At 55.6% G+C, this 16,345-nt stretch overlaps 1 protein-coding gene across 2 annotated transcripts in view; it reads right to left on the reverse strand.

Moving 5' to 3' along the window:
- The window catches only part of ABR (ABR activator of RhoGEF and GTPase), a 186,057-nt gene that overhangs the window by 82,592 nt on the left and 87,120 nt on the right, over positions 1–16,345 (reverse strand). For both annotated transcript variants that reach the window (XM_047080671.1, XM_047080670.1), the window contains exon 2: positions 14,045–14,229. In XM_047080671.1, coding sequence (XP_046936627.1) covers positions 14,045–14,229 — 185 coding nt within the window. The remainder of the gene's footprint in view (positions 1–14,044; positions 14,230–16,345) is intronic.

Below are 16,345 nucleotides of genomic sequence, written 5' to 3' on the forward strand. Positions count from 1 at the left end.
CCCGCCGCCGCCGCCGCCGCGAGCGCAGGGCTGTCACTGGAGAGAGACCGCGCGGCGCGCCGGCGGAGCAGGAGGAGGCGCCCCCGCCGGCCGCCTTGGCCCTTCCTGCTGTGCGCGCCGGCCCGGGCGCAGGCGGGGCCCCGCGCTCCCCGGCCGCCGCTCCCGAGCTCCGGCCGGCCGCCCCGCCGCCACCGCCGCCGCCGCCGCCGGTCCCACAGATCCCGCCCTTTCTGGACTCGGAGGCTCGCGTTTGCTATTAATACACAGGAAATGCACGACTTGACTTGTGAGGTGGAGCCGTTCCCTCTGCGGTCACCGGCCAGAGGCTGGCGGAGGCTTCTGGAGCGCGGAGGAGGGGCGAGGAGGCCGCAGACGGGCCGGGCGCAGGGGGAGGTCTGCTTCCCAGAGACAGGCTTTATTTACAGCCCCTCACCAGAGCCGGAGCAGGCAGGGGGAGGAGCGGAGGAGCAGCTGCCCGCACAGCCTCCGGGAAGACCCGGGCGAGCCTCGCTGTCACCCTGGGACGGCCACAAGCTGAGCCCCCTTCTCATCTCTGCCTCGGGTTCTGACACCTTTGCGGAGGGGAGGCCAAGGCCTGGTGAGAAAACAGTTTCTATCACCACTGTGGCTGGGAGAACAAGATTTTTTGCAGAGGAGGCCCGATCCGCGTCACCACAACAGAAGCAAAAGTGCCAGCCAGGTTCTGCAGAAGGGCCCCCTTGGACGGCCGGAGATGCCACATCTCCTACTCACAGATGCTGCTGAGATGAGCAATCCCACCTCCGTGGGGCTCTTTTCGCTCAAGAGGGGCCTCCGCCCAGGAGAGCCAGCCCCACAGCAGAGAGTACAAGGAACCCAGGGAGATAACACCAGCAGCCCTTCCCACTCCCAGCAGGCTTCCCCTGGGCTTCCTCAGGGGTTACAAAACTCAATCCATCCAGACAGCGAAGAGCACAATCTGGTGGTCTAGGCCTCAGCAGGAGAGGAGCAGACACTTACTCTCTTGAGGGAAGAGTTTAGGGGCAGCACCTGGGGAAAGCTCTTTCACAGCACAACACCTAGGGCAAAGGTTGCAAACTCCAGCAGCTGTCAGAGTGCAGGTAAGAGCAGTGAAGTGCACCAGGTAGGAGCTGGGTGAAAAAACTACCACTCCGCTCCAGTTCATGGCTGCTAGGGGCAACGCAGGCTTCAGGTCGCCCCATCTCAGATTGTTCTAGAGAACCTGGAAATTTGGAGTCTTAGGTGATATCTCTCAATTTTATTAAAAAAAAAATTTTTTTTTAACGTTTCTTTTTTGAGAGAGAGACACACAGAGCATGAGCAGGGGAGGGGCAGAGAAAGAGAGGGAGACACAGAATCGGAAACAGGCCCCAGGCTCTGAGCTGTCAGCACAGAGCCTGTCGCGGGGCTTGAACTCACAAGCCGTGAGATCATGACCTGAGCCGAAGTCAGACGTTTAACCGACCGAACCACACAGGCGCCCTGATATCTCTCAATTTTAAAAGGATGGCAGATGAATTAATTAAAACAAAACATGGTGCGCTCTAAATGAAACACATCCGTGAACTGAATTAGGCCCAAGACAAGGTTGCTGCCTTTGCTGCCGTCTCGCGGCTGGTTGTTTCTCTAAGGGAAGTTGAGAGTTGTGTAGGTGTAGGGGACAGGGTGGTGGTGTTCCCCGAATATCCCCTCTGCCCCGTTTCCTCATTGGATCCGGCATCTTGGAATCCAGTTCAGCTTCACATACTACCAACACACCACTTACCTTTGTAAACCTGCATCATAGGTGCCACCACCCAGGTAGATCAAGTGAAAATTCAGGACTCTGGGTGGTGAGCCCTGAAGCTTCATACCCACTCAAGCCAACCCCCTCAACCTCCCACCAGCCCCCCAACAGTGTCTCCAGCCAGGGATTCCCTTGGCTTTCTCCTCATACACACGCTCTCAACGATGCAGTGTTGGAGCTGTCCATCAGTGCACGTATCTACCACCAGCCTCCTTATGCACGTGTCATATCCCCTGTCAGGTGGTAATGGCCTTGGCGGGGAAGGGTCAAACTCTTGGGAAATGAGTTGCAAAGGAATGTCAACTGTGCATCATCTTGTCATTACCTCTCCTTTCCACTGGGCACCTCAGCTGAGAACAGGGCCCCTGGCTGAGCCTCCAAGATGGATGGAGAGTTGAGGGGAGAGGAGGGAAAAGGAGAAGAATGGAAACAGTTTCTAATCCCAAATCCCCAAAGAAGTCTGTGGAAGCTCTGAGCTCAAGATGGGGCTTGTGCCATTTGCTAGAGCAGAGAAGCTGTCCTCACCACTGACAGGCTCCTCCCTGTCACCAAAGCTGAAATAGAGACTGAGGGATTTGGGGTAGGCTCTTTGGGGCCTCAGGACTGACAGGGCTTCACAGAGGCACACCCCACCTTACAGCCCGCCCCCTCCCTCAGTCCCTGGTTTTTCCCTGTCCCTGCCCTGGCTGGGTTATAAATAGCCGGAGCACATCTGAAGGGCCCTTTCAGCCACAATTCCTCATTTGGTTTGGGCGGGCGAGGCTGTTCCCAGTGCTTGGGAACAACTAGGCCTGGCATTCCCCAGAGCACAAGTGTGCCAGCCCGGGGCTCTATGCCACAGTTTCTGCCTCGCACCCCGCAAGCTTCAAGTGCATGGCAGGACTGACCCACTGGTCAGACATACAGGTGGAATGGGAGAAGGGTCTAAAAGCCCAAGGGCTCCTCTGGTGTCCCTTCCCCCACCCAATCAGGGAAGCGCCTTCGGAAGTCTCCTGGAGTATTCCTGACTTCATTCCCCATGCCCCTAACCAGCAGAGCCGGATCAACACCCACTTCTTCCCCAAACCCTGAAACCTCTCAGAAGCTGCTCCCTAAACATCCAAGGCATCTCTGCTCCACCCCACCCCAGCTGGCTGGAAATTCCCGTGAGTAACTAGAATGCCCTTCCATCTCCATCGGGCATACAGACACCACTCAGAGGCCCTCAGTCCTCCCCCTGGGGGGGAAGTGACTCACAAGTCCCAGCAATGCCCCCTCCCTTTCCCCTACAAATGCCCTGAGCCAGCCCTGGACCTGAGCTTCCTCCCAGCATCCTCCACACTCCGCTGCTTCAGCCTGGCTCCCGTTCCTCCTCTCCAGAGAAGCAGCCTGCTCCAAAGGTCCCTAAACTGCCGTATCCCAAAGTCGGAGGCCTCCCTCTCCCACTCCTTAGCCTCCGCAGTCTGGCCTTTCTCAAATCCCTCAGCTCCTGTACGCATGCTGGTGCTGCTCTGACCGCTCTGCTTTACGCTGGCCCTCCTTACTTCTGCCTCCTGTCAGCATGGAGTCACCCATTCACGACCCCGGCCCCAGCCCGCTGCTCTCCACCATTGAAGAAGCCTTCCCTTCTTACTTCCAGGCCAAAGGCAGCCCATCACCATTTGTAACCCAGCACCTTGCTCAGCTCCAAGCATGACATCTATGCTGGCAGCTGGGTCTCCTCACTTGGAAGTCCCACCAACAGCCCGTTAACTCCACATACCCAGACCAAACGACCCCCACCCCCATGCCAGCTTCCCCTTCTGGCTTCTCCACTTCTGTCGGCAGGGCCACCATCTTGCGACTCTTCCTTCCCTCAGGCCCCACATCCCTTTTACTGAGTCCCCTTCGCTCTTCCTTTTTTTTTTTTCCTTTTCTTAAAGCCACCACCTGACCAAAGTTTGCAGCATCTCACCCCTGCACAGCCAGAATAATATTCCATTTTGAGTCCTGATCTTGCCTGTCCATCTATCTGCTCCCTTGTTTGTCCCTTCATACCCAGAGAAAGCTTGGCATTACACACACAAATCTGGGAGACACAGCCTTTAGAGTGCTCTCAACCTATAGGAAGTGAAGGACATAGGAACAAAAGAGACAGTGTCTCAGTGATCAACACAGTGGGGACATAGGACAAAGGCAGATTCCTGCCTCAGAGGAAAAGCTTCACAGGAGAGTGGCTTCTAAGCAGCATCTGGAAAGAGTTGGGAAAGAGGTGGCGCCTGGGTGGCTCAGTTTGAGCGACCAACCTCCGCTCAGGTCTTGATCTCACAGCTTGTGGGTTCGAGCCCTGCGTCAGGCTCTGTGCTGACAGCTTAGGATTCCCTGCTTAGGATTCTGTGTCTCCCTCTCTCTCTACCCCTCCCCCATGCATGCTGTTTCTCTCTCTCTCTCAAAAATACGTAAACATTAAAAAAATTTAAAAAAAGAAAAAAGAAAAGGGGAAGAGTTTGCAGGCAAAGGGAGGAAGGCCAAAAAGGAGAACTTTTTGTAAGCAAACACAGATGGAGAAGAGAATAGAAAAGGGGCAGGAGGTGAACTTGGAGATGTGGCTGGAACCACGCTGTGGAGGGCAAGGAGCACCGACTGAGATTTCTGACACTTGTCAAGCCCACGCTCTCAAAGCCACCGATAGTCTCCTCTCCCCAAACCCCATGGCCTTCCCTTACACTCATTCTCCATCCCTCATTCTCACAGCCACTGAATCAATAAGTATCTATCAACTGCCTGCTGTGCACTGGGCATTCGTATCACACCCACGAACGGGACACTACATCTACCACCATGGAGCTGACGGGCTCGGGGACAGATTGACCGCTGTGAGCCACAGCAGTGCCAGGAGCCGGGCGCAATCTCAGAACTATGGGGCTGAGGTACAACTCTCCCAGGAAGGAGAACACGGAAATGTCTATTGTGATGTTAAACGTTCACACCCTCTGACGCAGCAACTCCACTTTAAGGGCTTTTTCTGCAAACACCTTTCTAAGAGGGCGCGAAGATCCGTGTACAATGACATTCACTGCAGCCCAAGGCCAGAAACACCCAAATGTCCGGCAGAAGGGGACGGCCAAGTGTGTCAAGTGGACTGTGCATGCAGTCATGTCACATGGTAAAATAAGGAGAAGTACACAACCGACTTTTAACAGAAGTTTTGTCTGGAGGATGGCACTTGGGGAGGCTTTCACTTTCTACATTATATATTTCTGTAAAGTCTGGGTTTTCAGTGAGGTAATCAGGGAAAATAAAGAAGTTAAAAAAAGAAGTGTGGTAACTGCTCCGGCTGGGAAAGTAGAGTGAGTGGCAGCTCTCTCCACCTCACAGAGAGCACAAGACAGCTGATGCCGCCAAGGGGGAGTCCTAGAAGGTTCTCTGCGGGAGGTCACCTTGAAACTCACACTTGAAAATGAACAGGGGCTAGCCATGCCAGTGGGGGCGGCGGGGGAGGGCAGACAGGACTGGAGGAGGCACAATGAAATGAATTCAGTTGGGTGGCGAGTGTTCATTCAATAAGCCAACTGATGTTTACTGAGCATCTATTATGTGCCAGGCCCAGTTCTAGGCACTAGCGTTTTCAACGAGCAAGCATTTGGTTATGAAACGGGCAAACCTCCATCTTGGAGCTCACATTCTAGTTGGGGGGTTGGTCAAGAGGCTGCAGAAGTAGGCAGCAGTCAAGTGGTCAGATCAGGCAGGGTCTTGGCAGCATTGCTAAGGGTTGGATTTTACCAAAAGGAGAGAGGGAAGGGCATCGAAGAGTTTTAAGCAGGGAATGACAGGACCATTGTTCAATGGTCATCCCTCCCACTGACATCAGATTATTCTTTCTAAAACATTGCTCACTCCGTGCCCAGCAGGAAGCCACCAAATCAGCCCAAACAAGGGCAGTGGGGCCCTTGCTGGTGATTCAACCAATCCAAGTGTTGACAACAACCTCTGAAAGGCCAGGCACATTCCCACCTCCAGGCCTGTCCTGGGCTTGAAGCCCCTTCCTCCTCCTCTCTGACTATCCCAGGCTCAAGCCCCACCAGATTTGCTGGAGCTCAGTGGGGCCAATAAGAACTGACCCCAGGGGGCCAGTGCCAGGAGCAGACAGAGTCAGCTACAGCCATAGATGGAAGCAGATTCATCATCTTCCTGATAATTGTTCTCCCCATTCTGCCTTCCCTTCTCTGTTATAGAAGTCACTCCAATAATCATATATAGGGTTTTTATATAAAGCAAATGTTGGGTCTAAGCCCATACTGACACTATTTATACAGTAAAACAAAAACAAAACCAAAAAGAACTTCCCTAGATTCTGGATATGAATCCTCTCTCTGCTTCTTGACGTTTGTGTGACCCTGGGCAAGTCATTCAAACACCCTGGGCCTCAGTTTCCTCATCTGTAAAATGGGGATAATCATAGCACCAATTCTAGGGTTGCAGTGAGGACTAGTCCATGTAGGGCAATGCCTGGCAAGTGTCAGCCCTTATTAGGCACCAGCTATCCTTTTTTTTGGCAGTGGTGGTGGGGTGTGGGGAGCACAGAAGTGGGGAGCCCTAGCTCACTCTCAGCCTCACTCCCCACCTCTTCCAATGAACCCAATGCCCAGCCACACCAGACCATTCTCCTTTTCTCAAATCTCCAGAGATTTCCCCACATTCCAGAACTTACACAGCCCTCTTTATCTAGAACGTCCCTCCTGACCAATGCCCAGGCAGAACACTACCTATGAGGCTGCCTCCTACATGCTCCCCACCCTGATTGCCCCACCTGAGGTCACATGACTCCTCCCTTGGGACGCTATACATCTTTCAAGGCTGTTGCACAGATGGCCTTGAAATAGAGTGTGTGTGTGTGTGTGTGTGTGTGTGTGTGTGTGTGTATGAGAAGGGTTAGGGGCAACCCCTGCTCATGCTAATTCCCCACAATATCTTGTAAAATGTGGGTGCTCAGAAAATACTTGGTGAGTGGAAATAGAAGCTTACAGGGCAAGGCAAAGGGTCTCCCGAAAAGATAAATCAAGGTGTTGAGGTTGGATGGATGGTTCCTATGGAAACTGGTCATATGATAAGGGGCTCATAGGGCCAAAGGGAACAGTCCTACCAAAGGAAACAGGTTGAAGGGGAGGAGGGGTAAGCACCCACTGGCGCCAAGTGAGTGGGCCAGGCGTGGCTTTATCTCAAGTTCCCAGCACTTCCCTCCTTCCTTAGCTCACAAACCCCTGGCGGGGGGCGGGGGGTGTCCCGGAAGGTGGGCTTAAGGGGAACACCCTTGCAGTGGGGGCCAGGGAGAAGGGAAGACAGACTGTAGCCAAGTGAGAAATGGCCCAAGACAAGTCTAACCTCCTTCCCAGCACCTGGGCTCTCCTCTGTGTGCCTCTCTTCCCCCTGAATCCTCCACAGCGGTGCCCTCCACAGGTGCCCTCACCAGGCAAGAATGCCACTGGGGGCTGAGCCCCCTCTGCCAGGACTAGAGCAGGGACAGGAGGGTCTGAGGGCAGCCAGAGCCAGGGACTCATGGAGAACTGGGTTCACATCCCAAGAGAGATTCAAATTCAACTATCACCTCCGGAACGGGTCCTCTGTGCAGCCCAGACAGAACAAGGTGTTCTCGCAGTTACTATGTCACTTGGTCCTTGCAGTAGCCCTTCCGGACAGGAGGTATTTATTCTCATTTTCAGCTGAGGGTACCAAGACTCTGCAAGTTGCCCAAAGCCACACAGCCAGAAAGAGGTAAAAGAAAGGCACAGAGGGCAATGTTCTGGAGAGAAAGCAGAGAGCAGCTGTGACGAGTACCCTCCCACTCACCAGGTGTGGGACCTTAGGTGAGTTGTGTAACCTCTTTGCACCTGAGTTTCCACATCTGTGAAATAGGGCAATAATGGTGCCTTGTTCACGAGGTCGTGGCGAGGGCTAAATAAGTTAATGCTTAGAAAGTGCTGTAACACAGTGCCTGCATTTCGTAAAGGCTATGGAAGTGTTTTTTTCTTTTCTTCTTCTTCTTTTTTTTTTTTTTAATTTAGAGAGGGAGAGAGAGCATGGGGGGAGGGAGGGGCAGAGGGAGAAGGAGAGACAGAGAGAGAGAGAGAGAGAGAGAGAGAGAGAGAGAGAGAGAGAGAGAATCCCAAGCAGGCTCCACGCTCAGCATGAAGTCCAACCTGGGGCTCGATCCTATGACCCTGGGATCATGACCTGAGCCAATACCAAGAGTTGGATGCTTAACTGACCAAGCCACCCAGGAGCCCTTCTGGAAGTGTTTCTATGAGCTCTTTTCCTTTCGCCACATGGGCAGGATGGTGAGGGGTCTGGAAACCCTCCAGATAGAAGCACTCAGTTGGTAACCCTGAGGGTGGCAGGCTCACCAGTGCATCATCCGTGTGAAAGAAAGCGCTGGCACCCACTAGTGGAGAAACTGGGTGACAGTGATGGAAAACAGTCCCTGGGGCAAGAGCCAGCCTGCTGGCCTGGAGGAGGTGCTCTGCCCTTCTGCACAAACCCCTTGCCTCTGGCCCCAGGGTGGCTCACTTTTGTGAGAGCACATTCTCAGGGGCGGGGCTTCTAGGGCGCTTAGTTCGCACGCAATTTCACCCCAGTTGGTGTGATTACATGTAGGTCAGTCTGCCTCCCTGCCCCACCCCTGGAGACTCCAGGGCCTCAAGTGCAGAGGATGGTCCTGGCTGAGCTCACCCTCACAGCCACAGTGCCCGGGACCTGCAGGAGATCAGCATCCCTTCACTGAATGTCCCTTTGGAAGAAGCGTTAGGGGTGGATGTGAAATCCATCACGGAACTCTGATCCCAGCATGCTGGCAGGGAGGGGCAGATGCAGACAGGCTGCGAGAGCTACAGGGATGCTCCAGGTCAGCCAGGTGTGGTCAACCACAGAAGGCCAGATCCGAGCCAGGTGTGAAGAGGGCACGGGCCAGAGAGGACCTGCCGTGGAGGGGGCTGAGGTTGCAACCAGGGCGCTATGTCTCCCTACTTCCTACTCACCTCCTTCTCAACCCAGACAAGCCAGGGAACCCCCCTGAACCTTAGTTTCTTCATCTACAAATGGGGTGGGAGCTCACCCAGTAATGGGAGGAGTTAGGAGGCAATGAAGCCCATGGGCTCCGAGCTCGCCACCTGGTAGCGGTGGGGCCCAGAGATCCAGAAACGGACAAGTGGGGGGCAAGGCTGCTGAGACAGGACGCTGGAAACTTGAGGAGAGTCTGTCTCTGATTCCACTGGCAGATGGAAACTCCTGAGAGGAGTAAAGACCCCGGCAGCCGCTAGCCCACCCAACCCAGGCCCCTAACAATGTCCAGAGGGACCAGACTGGGACACAATCTCACATGCTCTGGCTCTCCACCTGGCTCCTCCATTCACCTGGAAGCAACCTCAACTCCCCAAACCCAACCTTCGGAAGGGACTGAAGAAGGAAAGAGGGAGCAGAGATCTCCCGAACTTCATGCCCTGAGACTGCATCTGAGTCCTCCTTGGCCACTTGGTACTACTCAGTTCAGTTCCACAAACAGCAGGTGCCAGGAGCTGCGGAGGGGGGCCGTGGAAATGATCGGGGACTGGGGCTCCCGATCTCACGGGGCCGACTGGCCCCACAAGGAACGGTGCACTCTTCCCAAAGGGCAAAGGGCTCAGCGACGGGCTGTAAAACTTCACAAGGGAGGTGGTGTCCGAGAGACCTGAGTTTCAACAAATCTCTGGTCCCGCTGGCTAGTCTCGGATGAATTACATCACCTCTGCCAGCCTGTTTCCTCAACTGTAAGATGACGATTACCGCACCAACTTCACAGGCCCTGAATGAGACAACCTGCGTAAAAGGCTCAGCGCAAGTCCAGGCAGCTGTGACGAGGAGAAGCGGGTGGGGGAGATGGAAGGACAACGGTGACCGTTTCAACGCCCCCCCCGCCCCGCCCTTACTCTGGACTCTCCTGCTGGCTAAAGTCTGAACCCCTCCATCCGGCCTTTTATTAGATGCCTCTGACCTGCCTCTGGATACCCCCAGAACTACAGAACAAGTCTGACATTGAGCAGTCCCACCAACGTGGGTACAGACTCTACAATTTGCAAAGCACACTGACACTGTCTCACGGAAACCTCATGACGGGTGTGGGCGGTCAGGAGGGAGGAAATTCTCAGTATCTTCCCTTTACAGATGAGTAGATTGGAGCCAGACAGGGGGCGTGGCATCCCTCAGGTCACACAGCTAGGCGGCGGAAGCCCAGAGACAACACCCAGATCTTTTCTCTGCCTTGTTTCCACTTTTTACTGTGTCTCCCAAGGGGGCAGAAGGAGGAGTCTCTGGCTTACAGGGAGCAAGCTTTTCTGTATGACCATGGTCCTGGCAGAGGAACGTGTACCCCAACTTGTCAGCTGAGATCAAGAGTCCCTGCCCTGCCTTCCCAAGGTGAAATCAGGCACTGTCGGTCGAATCGAGCCACCAGTGATGTGAGGCCCTGGCCCTACTAAGGGGCTCTGCTCAGCCTGGGCTTGAGGGAAGGGGAGGGTCTGCAGGGCAGGGCTTGAGGTTTCCCCCGAGGCCTAGTTGGCTGCACAGCTGGGGCACACCGAAGACAAGAGCAGCAGAGCCAGGCTGTAGGGGGCAGGTTGGGGAGCGAGGAGACTGGGACACCACAGAGACCTGGCTCTATCTGAGCCACCATACCTGGCAGGAAAGGAGGTTGCAGAAGCAGATTCAGTCCTTGTCTAGCTAATATTCATTAGACCAGGTCCTTACAATGGTCTTGGCTCCAAAAACAGGCGAGAAAAGTCTTGTGGGTCCCAGTCGCCAAGGGCTGAGCACCCACGGTGAGCCAGACCCAGAGCTGCGGGCTTCACCTGAGCTATCCCAGTCTCTCCCCAACAATCCGGGCAGCTGGTCCTATTTCGAGATGAGGAAGGTGAGGCTCGGAGGGGTCATGGCACTCATCCAGGGCCTTACAGCTAGAGAGTAGCAGGTGTTCACCTATCCAAAGCTCGTGTTCCTTCCATTCTCTGGGCTGCTGCACGAGTGAGACTGTCAAGATTGTTACATTTATGTGTCACAACCTGACTGGGCCCAGACATTCGGTCAAAGTTATTCTGAGTGTGTCATGAGGGCATTTCTGAGTGAGATTAACATTTGCATCAGGCAACTGAGTATAGCTGCTTCTCTCCCTGATGGGGGTGGTGGGCCTCATCTAATCAACTGAAGACCCAAGTAGAACAAAAAGGCCTAATAAAAGGGAACTCTTCCTGCCAGTCAAGCTGAGACACGAGTCTCTTCCAGGCTTTAGCCTCAGACTGAAACACTGGCCCTTCTTGGATTTCGAGCCTGCTGGCTTTCAGACTAGAACTCACACTCTTTGGCTCTGCTGGTTCTTAGGCCTTCAGACTCAACCTGGAACTATTACATCATTCCTGGGTGTCCAGCTTGCTGACTGCAGATCTTGGTACTTCTTGGCCTCCATAATGAAGTGTGCCAATTCCATGATCAAGGGCGGCTGGGTGGCTCAGTCGGTTAAGTGTCCGACTTCGGCTCAGGTCATGATCTCACGGTTCGTGGGTGCGAGCCCCGCGTCGGGCTCTGGGCTGACAGCTCAGAGCCTGGAGCCCGCTTCGGATTCTGTGTCTCCCTCTGTCTGCCCCTCCCCTGCTTACACTCTGTCTCTCGCATTGTCTCTGTCGGGCTCTGTGCTAACAGCTTGGAGCCTGGAGCCAGCTTCGGATTCTGTGTCTCCCTGTCTCTCTGCTCCTCCCCCACTCATGCTCTGTCTCTCTCTCAAAAAAAAAAATAAACATTAAAAAAAAATAAATCTCCCTACAGATATAGATAGGCATCCCATTGGTTCTGTTCTCTGGAGGACCAAACCTTAGGCTTCCCAGCACAAGTTGGCTGCATACAGGGCTGTGAAATGCCCAGCTGCCAGAGGCCAGACATCTGAATACTTAGAACAATCGTCTGATTTGGTCCAAAAGTCCCCTTGGTTCCCAAGGCCCCAACAGGAAGCCTGGCAGGGAGGAGACCTGCCTGGCCAAATGAACAGAGCCAAGTAGCAAAAACCTTGGTTTTCTGTTTTGTTTTGTTTTTAAACCAAAATAGCGCCCAAGTACTCAGGAAGGGGTGTGTCAACTCTCTGTGGCACCCCAATGTAAACAGCAATACTTGCAGAGTCCACTAGATGGGGCCAGTGACCCAGAGGAAAGGGCAGAAATGCAACTAACTCCAGGAAGGAAGGTGGGCCGGAAGGAGGTTCATCGGACTGGAATCTTCTTCACCCGTATCCCCAAGTTGGATAAATGCTCCCCACCCCTACCTCGCATGACTTCTAGCCAATGGTGTAAAAAAATCAATTCCGGGGTTCCCAAGCACTTTAGTCAGTTCTCACTTAGCATCTCTGGATTTCAAAGTCCTCAAAAAAAACCCAGTTACTCACTCGTGAGCCACCAAACAAAATGGGCAGCCACAAAGTGAGGAAAGTCACTGGCTCAAAACCTCAGAGCTCCAGGCAAGGGGGTGTCTCCCGTTGTGCCTGTGATCTGTTTCACTGGGAAAAGCACCCACTAGCACCTTTCACCAAGGAATCTAAAAATCGATGGGCAAGCATGCCAGCGAGGCGGTCACGTGATGAGGGAAGGACCCGAGGCAGGAAGCAAGGAGGAAGGCAGGGGGGTGGGGGGAGGCAGAGAAGGGGGATGAAAATGGCAGAGGCACTTCGCTTGTCAGCAAGCAGCTCTGTTTGGCCACACGTTCTCAACTCTCAGCCAGCATTCTTGGCTCTGGGTTGGGTCCTACAGTGAATCTTCCTGCACCTGCTCACAGTGGGGTAACAGCTGAGTCCTCCAGGGGGCCTCTGAGCTCTGTTTGGTCAGAGACCTGAAGGCAGAGATGGGAAGCAAGAGTTTTAGCCTTGTTTCCTCTGCTTGGCCTCAGTTCACGCCCCAGAATACTCCCTCCATCACTAGCAAAAATCCTGCCCTGCACGTCCGAGATGGTGGACTCTCGCCTTCCTTAGGATGACAGGGCAACACTCCAGAATGCCAGCTGTGGGGGTCCTGAACCTCACCCGTCCCCTCCACCTCCCACCTGCCCCCACCATCCATTTCCAAACTTGCACTGCCTGGCAGCCACGAAGCTCTGCCTCAGCCTCTGTTGCCATGGCAACAATGTGGCTTCCCTCAAGTGGGAAGCCGGTTGCCAAGGCCCTTGTTGCCAAAGGCTATAACAGCCACCCCAGTGTGTGAAGAGGGGGTGAGAGCTCTGCGGAGGGGTGGAAGGTGGCCAAGGAGGCTGGGAGGGAAAGAAGCAGGGGGTTCTCCAGAAATGGTAGAGTCCAGGCAGCCCTCCTGTGGAGCGGGGATTGCTGGGCCCTTCGGGAGGGGAACAAGTATCTCACAGCATCTGAGTGACTGCTCCTCGGGGTTGTTGGAGGGAAGAAAGGGGTCCCCCACAGAACGCATCTGGACAAGCCCTTTACCAAGCAGGACCAGACTCTCCATGCCCCAGCCCCCCAAATAGAGGAAGGGCTTTGATTCTCCCCAACTCCAGAAAAACAGCCCCCAGGAGCCCCTCTGCCTCACTTGCTCATGTGTCTCAGGTGCACACATACAAGCTGGGCCCAGACACAGCCAGTCCCTGCGGCCAGGAACGGCATGAATCACAAGGCTTGCAAACCTCCTGGCCCGTCTCAAAGCACATACTTAATATTCCTTGTAAAATGCTTCTCTTTGGAGCAGAGCTCCTATCAGCCGACAAGAGGAGAGGGGGACACCATTAGGGCTGATTCCCTTCCAGAGTCAACAGAGGCGGGCAGCATGGGGGGCCCTTGATCTTCAGGGAATGCTACGGAAGCAGCTCACTCCACCTCACAGAGAGCACGGAGACCAGCCTCGCTTTGCTGAGCCGGCATCTGTGCATTTACAGCCCACAGGCCATGTGCGCTGCTCTGGCCCAGAGAGAAGGGCCTGTTCCCTCCCCCAGGCCCCATCCTGCTAGAGAGGGGCTGGAAGAGAAAGCTGAGAGAGGAAGTGAGGGTGTCCAGAAGGCAGGGGAAGCAGATGGCTGGTAGAGGAGGCAGAGATAGGTGCAGGGGTGGCAGAGAGAGCAGCAGGTGGTGGTGGGGAGTCTAGTCTGAGGGGCCCAGGACTGGGATGAGGTGACAAGGGCGCCAGGTCCACATTTCCCCAGCCCTGCTCTCCCAGTAGCGTCCCAGGCAGGGCCTGGCCCACAACACCCATGCCTGCCTCCCCCTCCCCCCCCAGAAGGAAAAGCAGGTGCACCTACCCCAGGCGCCAGCCCCTCAGGTGGGGTGGGGGAGATGCTGTCCCCGCCGCCTTGGCCACGGGCACTGAGCTGGGGCGACATGGTGGGCGACTCGTCGATGTACGGCATGGTCTCCGAGCCCTCCGGGGGCCCCTTCTGCTCCTCATTCCCTTCTCCGTCGTAGTCGTCTGCCCCGTAGCTGAAGTCTGAGACAAGGAACAAGAAAGGCCACTGAGAGTCCTCCACGAGGGCTGCCAGGGACTGATAGCGCAGTGGGCGCCTGCGGCGACCCCCGGCTGCCATGCCCCCCGGTGCGGCATGCACGGCCAGGCCCGGGCGGGGGCTGCGTGGGGGCCCCGGGCCTCGAGAGGGGCTGGGGAGCGCCAGCAGGTCCTGGGGCTGCAGTTCAGGGGCTGCTGGGAGTAGGGGAGGAGCGGCTCCACGGTTGCCACCCGCCAAACAGCATGTCAGTCGTGGATTTCGAGCCGCTGTTTCCTCTGCCTCCTGCCTAATTCCAAGTCTAAAAATTCACAGTGGGAGCAGGAGGCAGGACGCTTCCAACTCTCCTCTCTGAGTCACCATTTTGCTTTTTATAGGGAATAAGGAGGTGGGGCGGGCCAGGCGATGTCACTTCCTGAGCCCCTCCTCCTTGGGTACCATTTGTACACCGAGCCGATGCCTGGTGTGGGGGGTAGAGCAGGTTTCGGGGCGGAGGGCTGAGGCACTGCACCCGGGGAGTCCTCACCCCTCTGAACGAGGCCCCTGCACAAGATGGAGCCCAAGGCTGGCACAGTGTGGGCGAGAAGGTGGCTCTGGGGCCTGGCAGGGACATGGTTTCACAGCAGACTCAAAAGCCGGCACTTATTTCTAGAATTTCAATGGAGGCTCCCTTCGGAGAAGAGGGAAGAAAGGGCTGCAGGGAAGTGGAGCTGCCGTTAACCCCCTTGGTGCTGCCAGCACCAACCAGGCTGCAGAGCCCACGCACAAACTCCCCTCCCGGGAACAGCGGGCCGGGCCCATGGGGGCATAGGGCAGCACCTCAGAAAGGCCCCCAAGCTCCACCGGTGGGGTCTCTCCTGCAGCAGCACAAGCGATCCTCTCATGGCTCCTCACCCCCTGGCTGGGCCTGGTCCCACCGTCCGCTCTGATTTCACTTCTTCCAGGATGTCCTCCCTGGCGTCCCAGCTCAGAACCACAGCACGTGGCCTTCTAGTGCCTCTGTTATCTTGCCCATTTGTCCCTGCACCTCTGGGGCAGGACCGGGGGGGGGGGTGCCTCAGTCACTGTTGTGTGCCCAGAACCCACGGGCGGACACGCGGCAGGATCTAGGGAAATGTGCGTGGAGGGAATGAATGAGCAGAGGAATGCACTGTCCCTCTCAGGTCTCAGGCTTGAGTCAAATTCTCCACGGGGCCCTGGCTCCTCCTCTTCTGTCACAACATACCAGCCCCAGGGCAGCCGGCAGCCTGAGAATGGTGTCAACAGGTCACCAGGGCGTCTGGCCACAGCTATACTCAGTCCAATCTGGCCCTTTGGCAGCCGAGAGCTTCCCCCAGCCTCGCTGCACCTGCTCCCTCTGACTTCCTCTCCAGTCCCTGTGCTGACGGCCCATTAAGCTGTCAGAGAACATAAACTATTTTTTTTTCCCCCAGAACAGGCATGCAAGTGAAGAGCCACTGTGATGTGTGTGTGCCATGCACGTGGAAATAGGGCTCACTGACCAGAGGACACAGGACCTATGCGTGCGGTTGGCGGGCGGTGAGCCGACTCTGCTATTTCCATGGGGCAGGAGGGAGAAAGAGAAGCCACAGCATCCATTCTGCCCAAGTCTGGCACTCTGAGGGGGCCCGGCTGTTTGGGGAGACCTACTCACTTTGGAGAAGCACAAGGAGGGAATGGAACATCATGTTAACCTGCCATGTCTCCTCCAGGAGGCTCCAAGCTCTCCTATTAGTGTCTGGAGTCATGGTCAGGGGTTCGAGCTATGGTGAACCCTGACCCGGCCAACAGTTCAGATTCCAGCAGGCCGTGCTGACTCTCCTATACGCTGACCTGTGTTTCCAGGGGTCACAGGACCAGATCCGTTAGTCTTAATTCATTTATTTCCAAGGGGCAGAAGGAACAACAGGGAGGGTGGTAAGGCTCGCCTCTACCACACGGTCTGGAGTTGCCTGGGTCACGGCAAGGCGGGCAGGTCTCCGGTGGCCTTCCCTCACGTGTGCACGATCAAGTGGTGGCCACGGACCCGCGTCTCCTGCTCCTCTCAACCCAGCCGCGTCTATACAGCTGTTCTCACCATCCCCTGTTTGCAGACGTCTCTGA

The sequence above is a fragment of the Lynx rufus genome, unplaced genomic scaffold (genome assembly GCF_022079265.1).
Source record: "Lynx rufus isolate CCGP_SWC_20201006 ecotype Redwood Valley unplaced genomic scaffold, mLynRuf1.p SCAF_18, whole genome shotgun sequence".
NCBI lineage: Eukaryota > Metazoa > Chordata > Mammalia > Carnivora > Felidae > Lynx > Lynx rufus.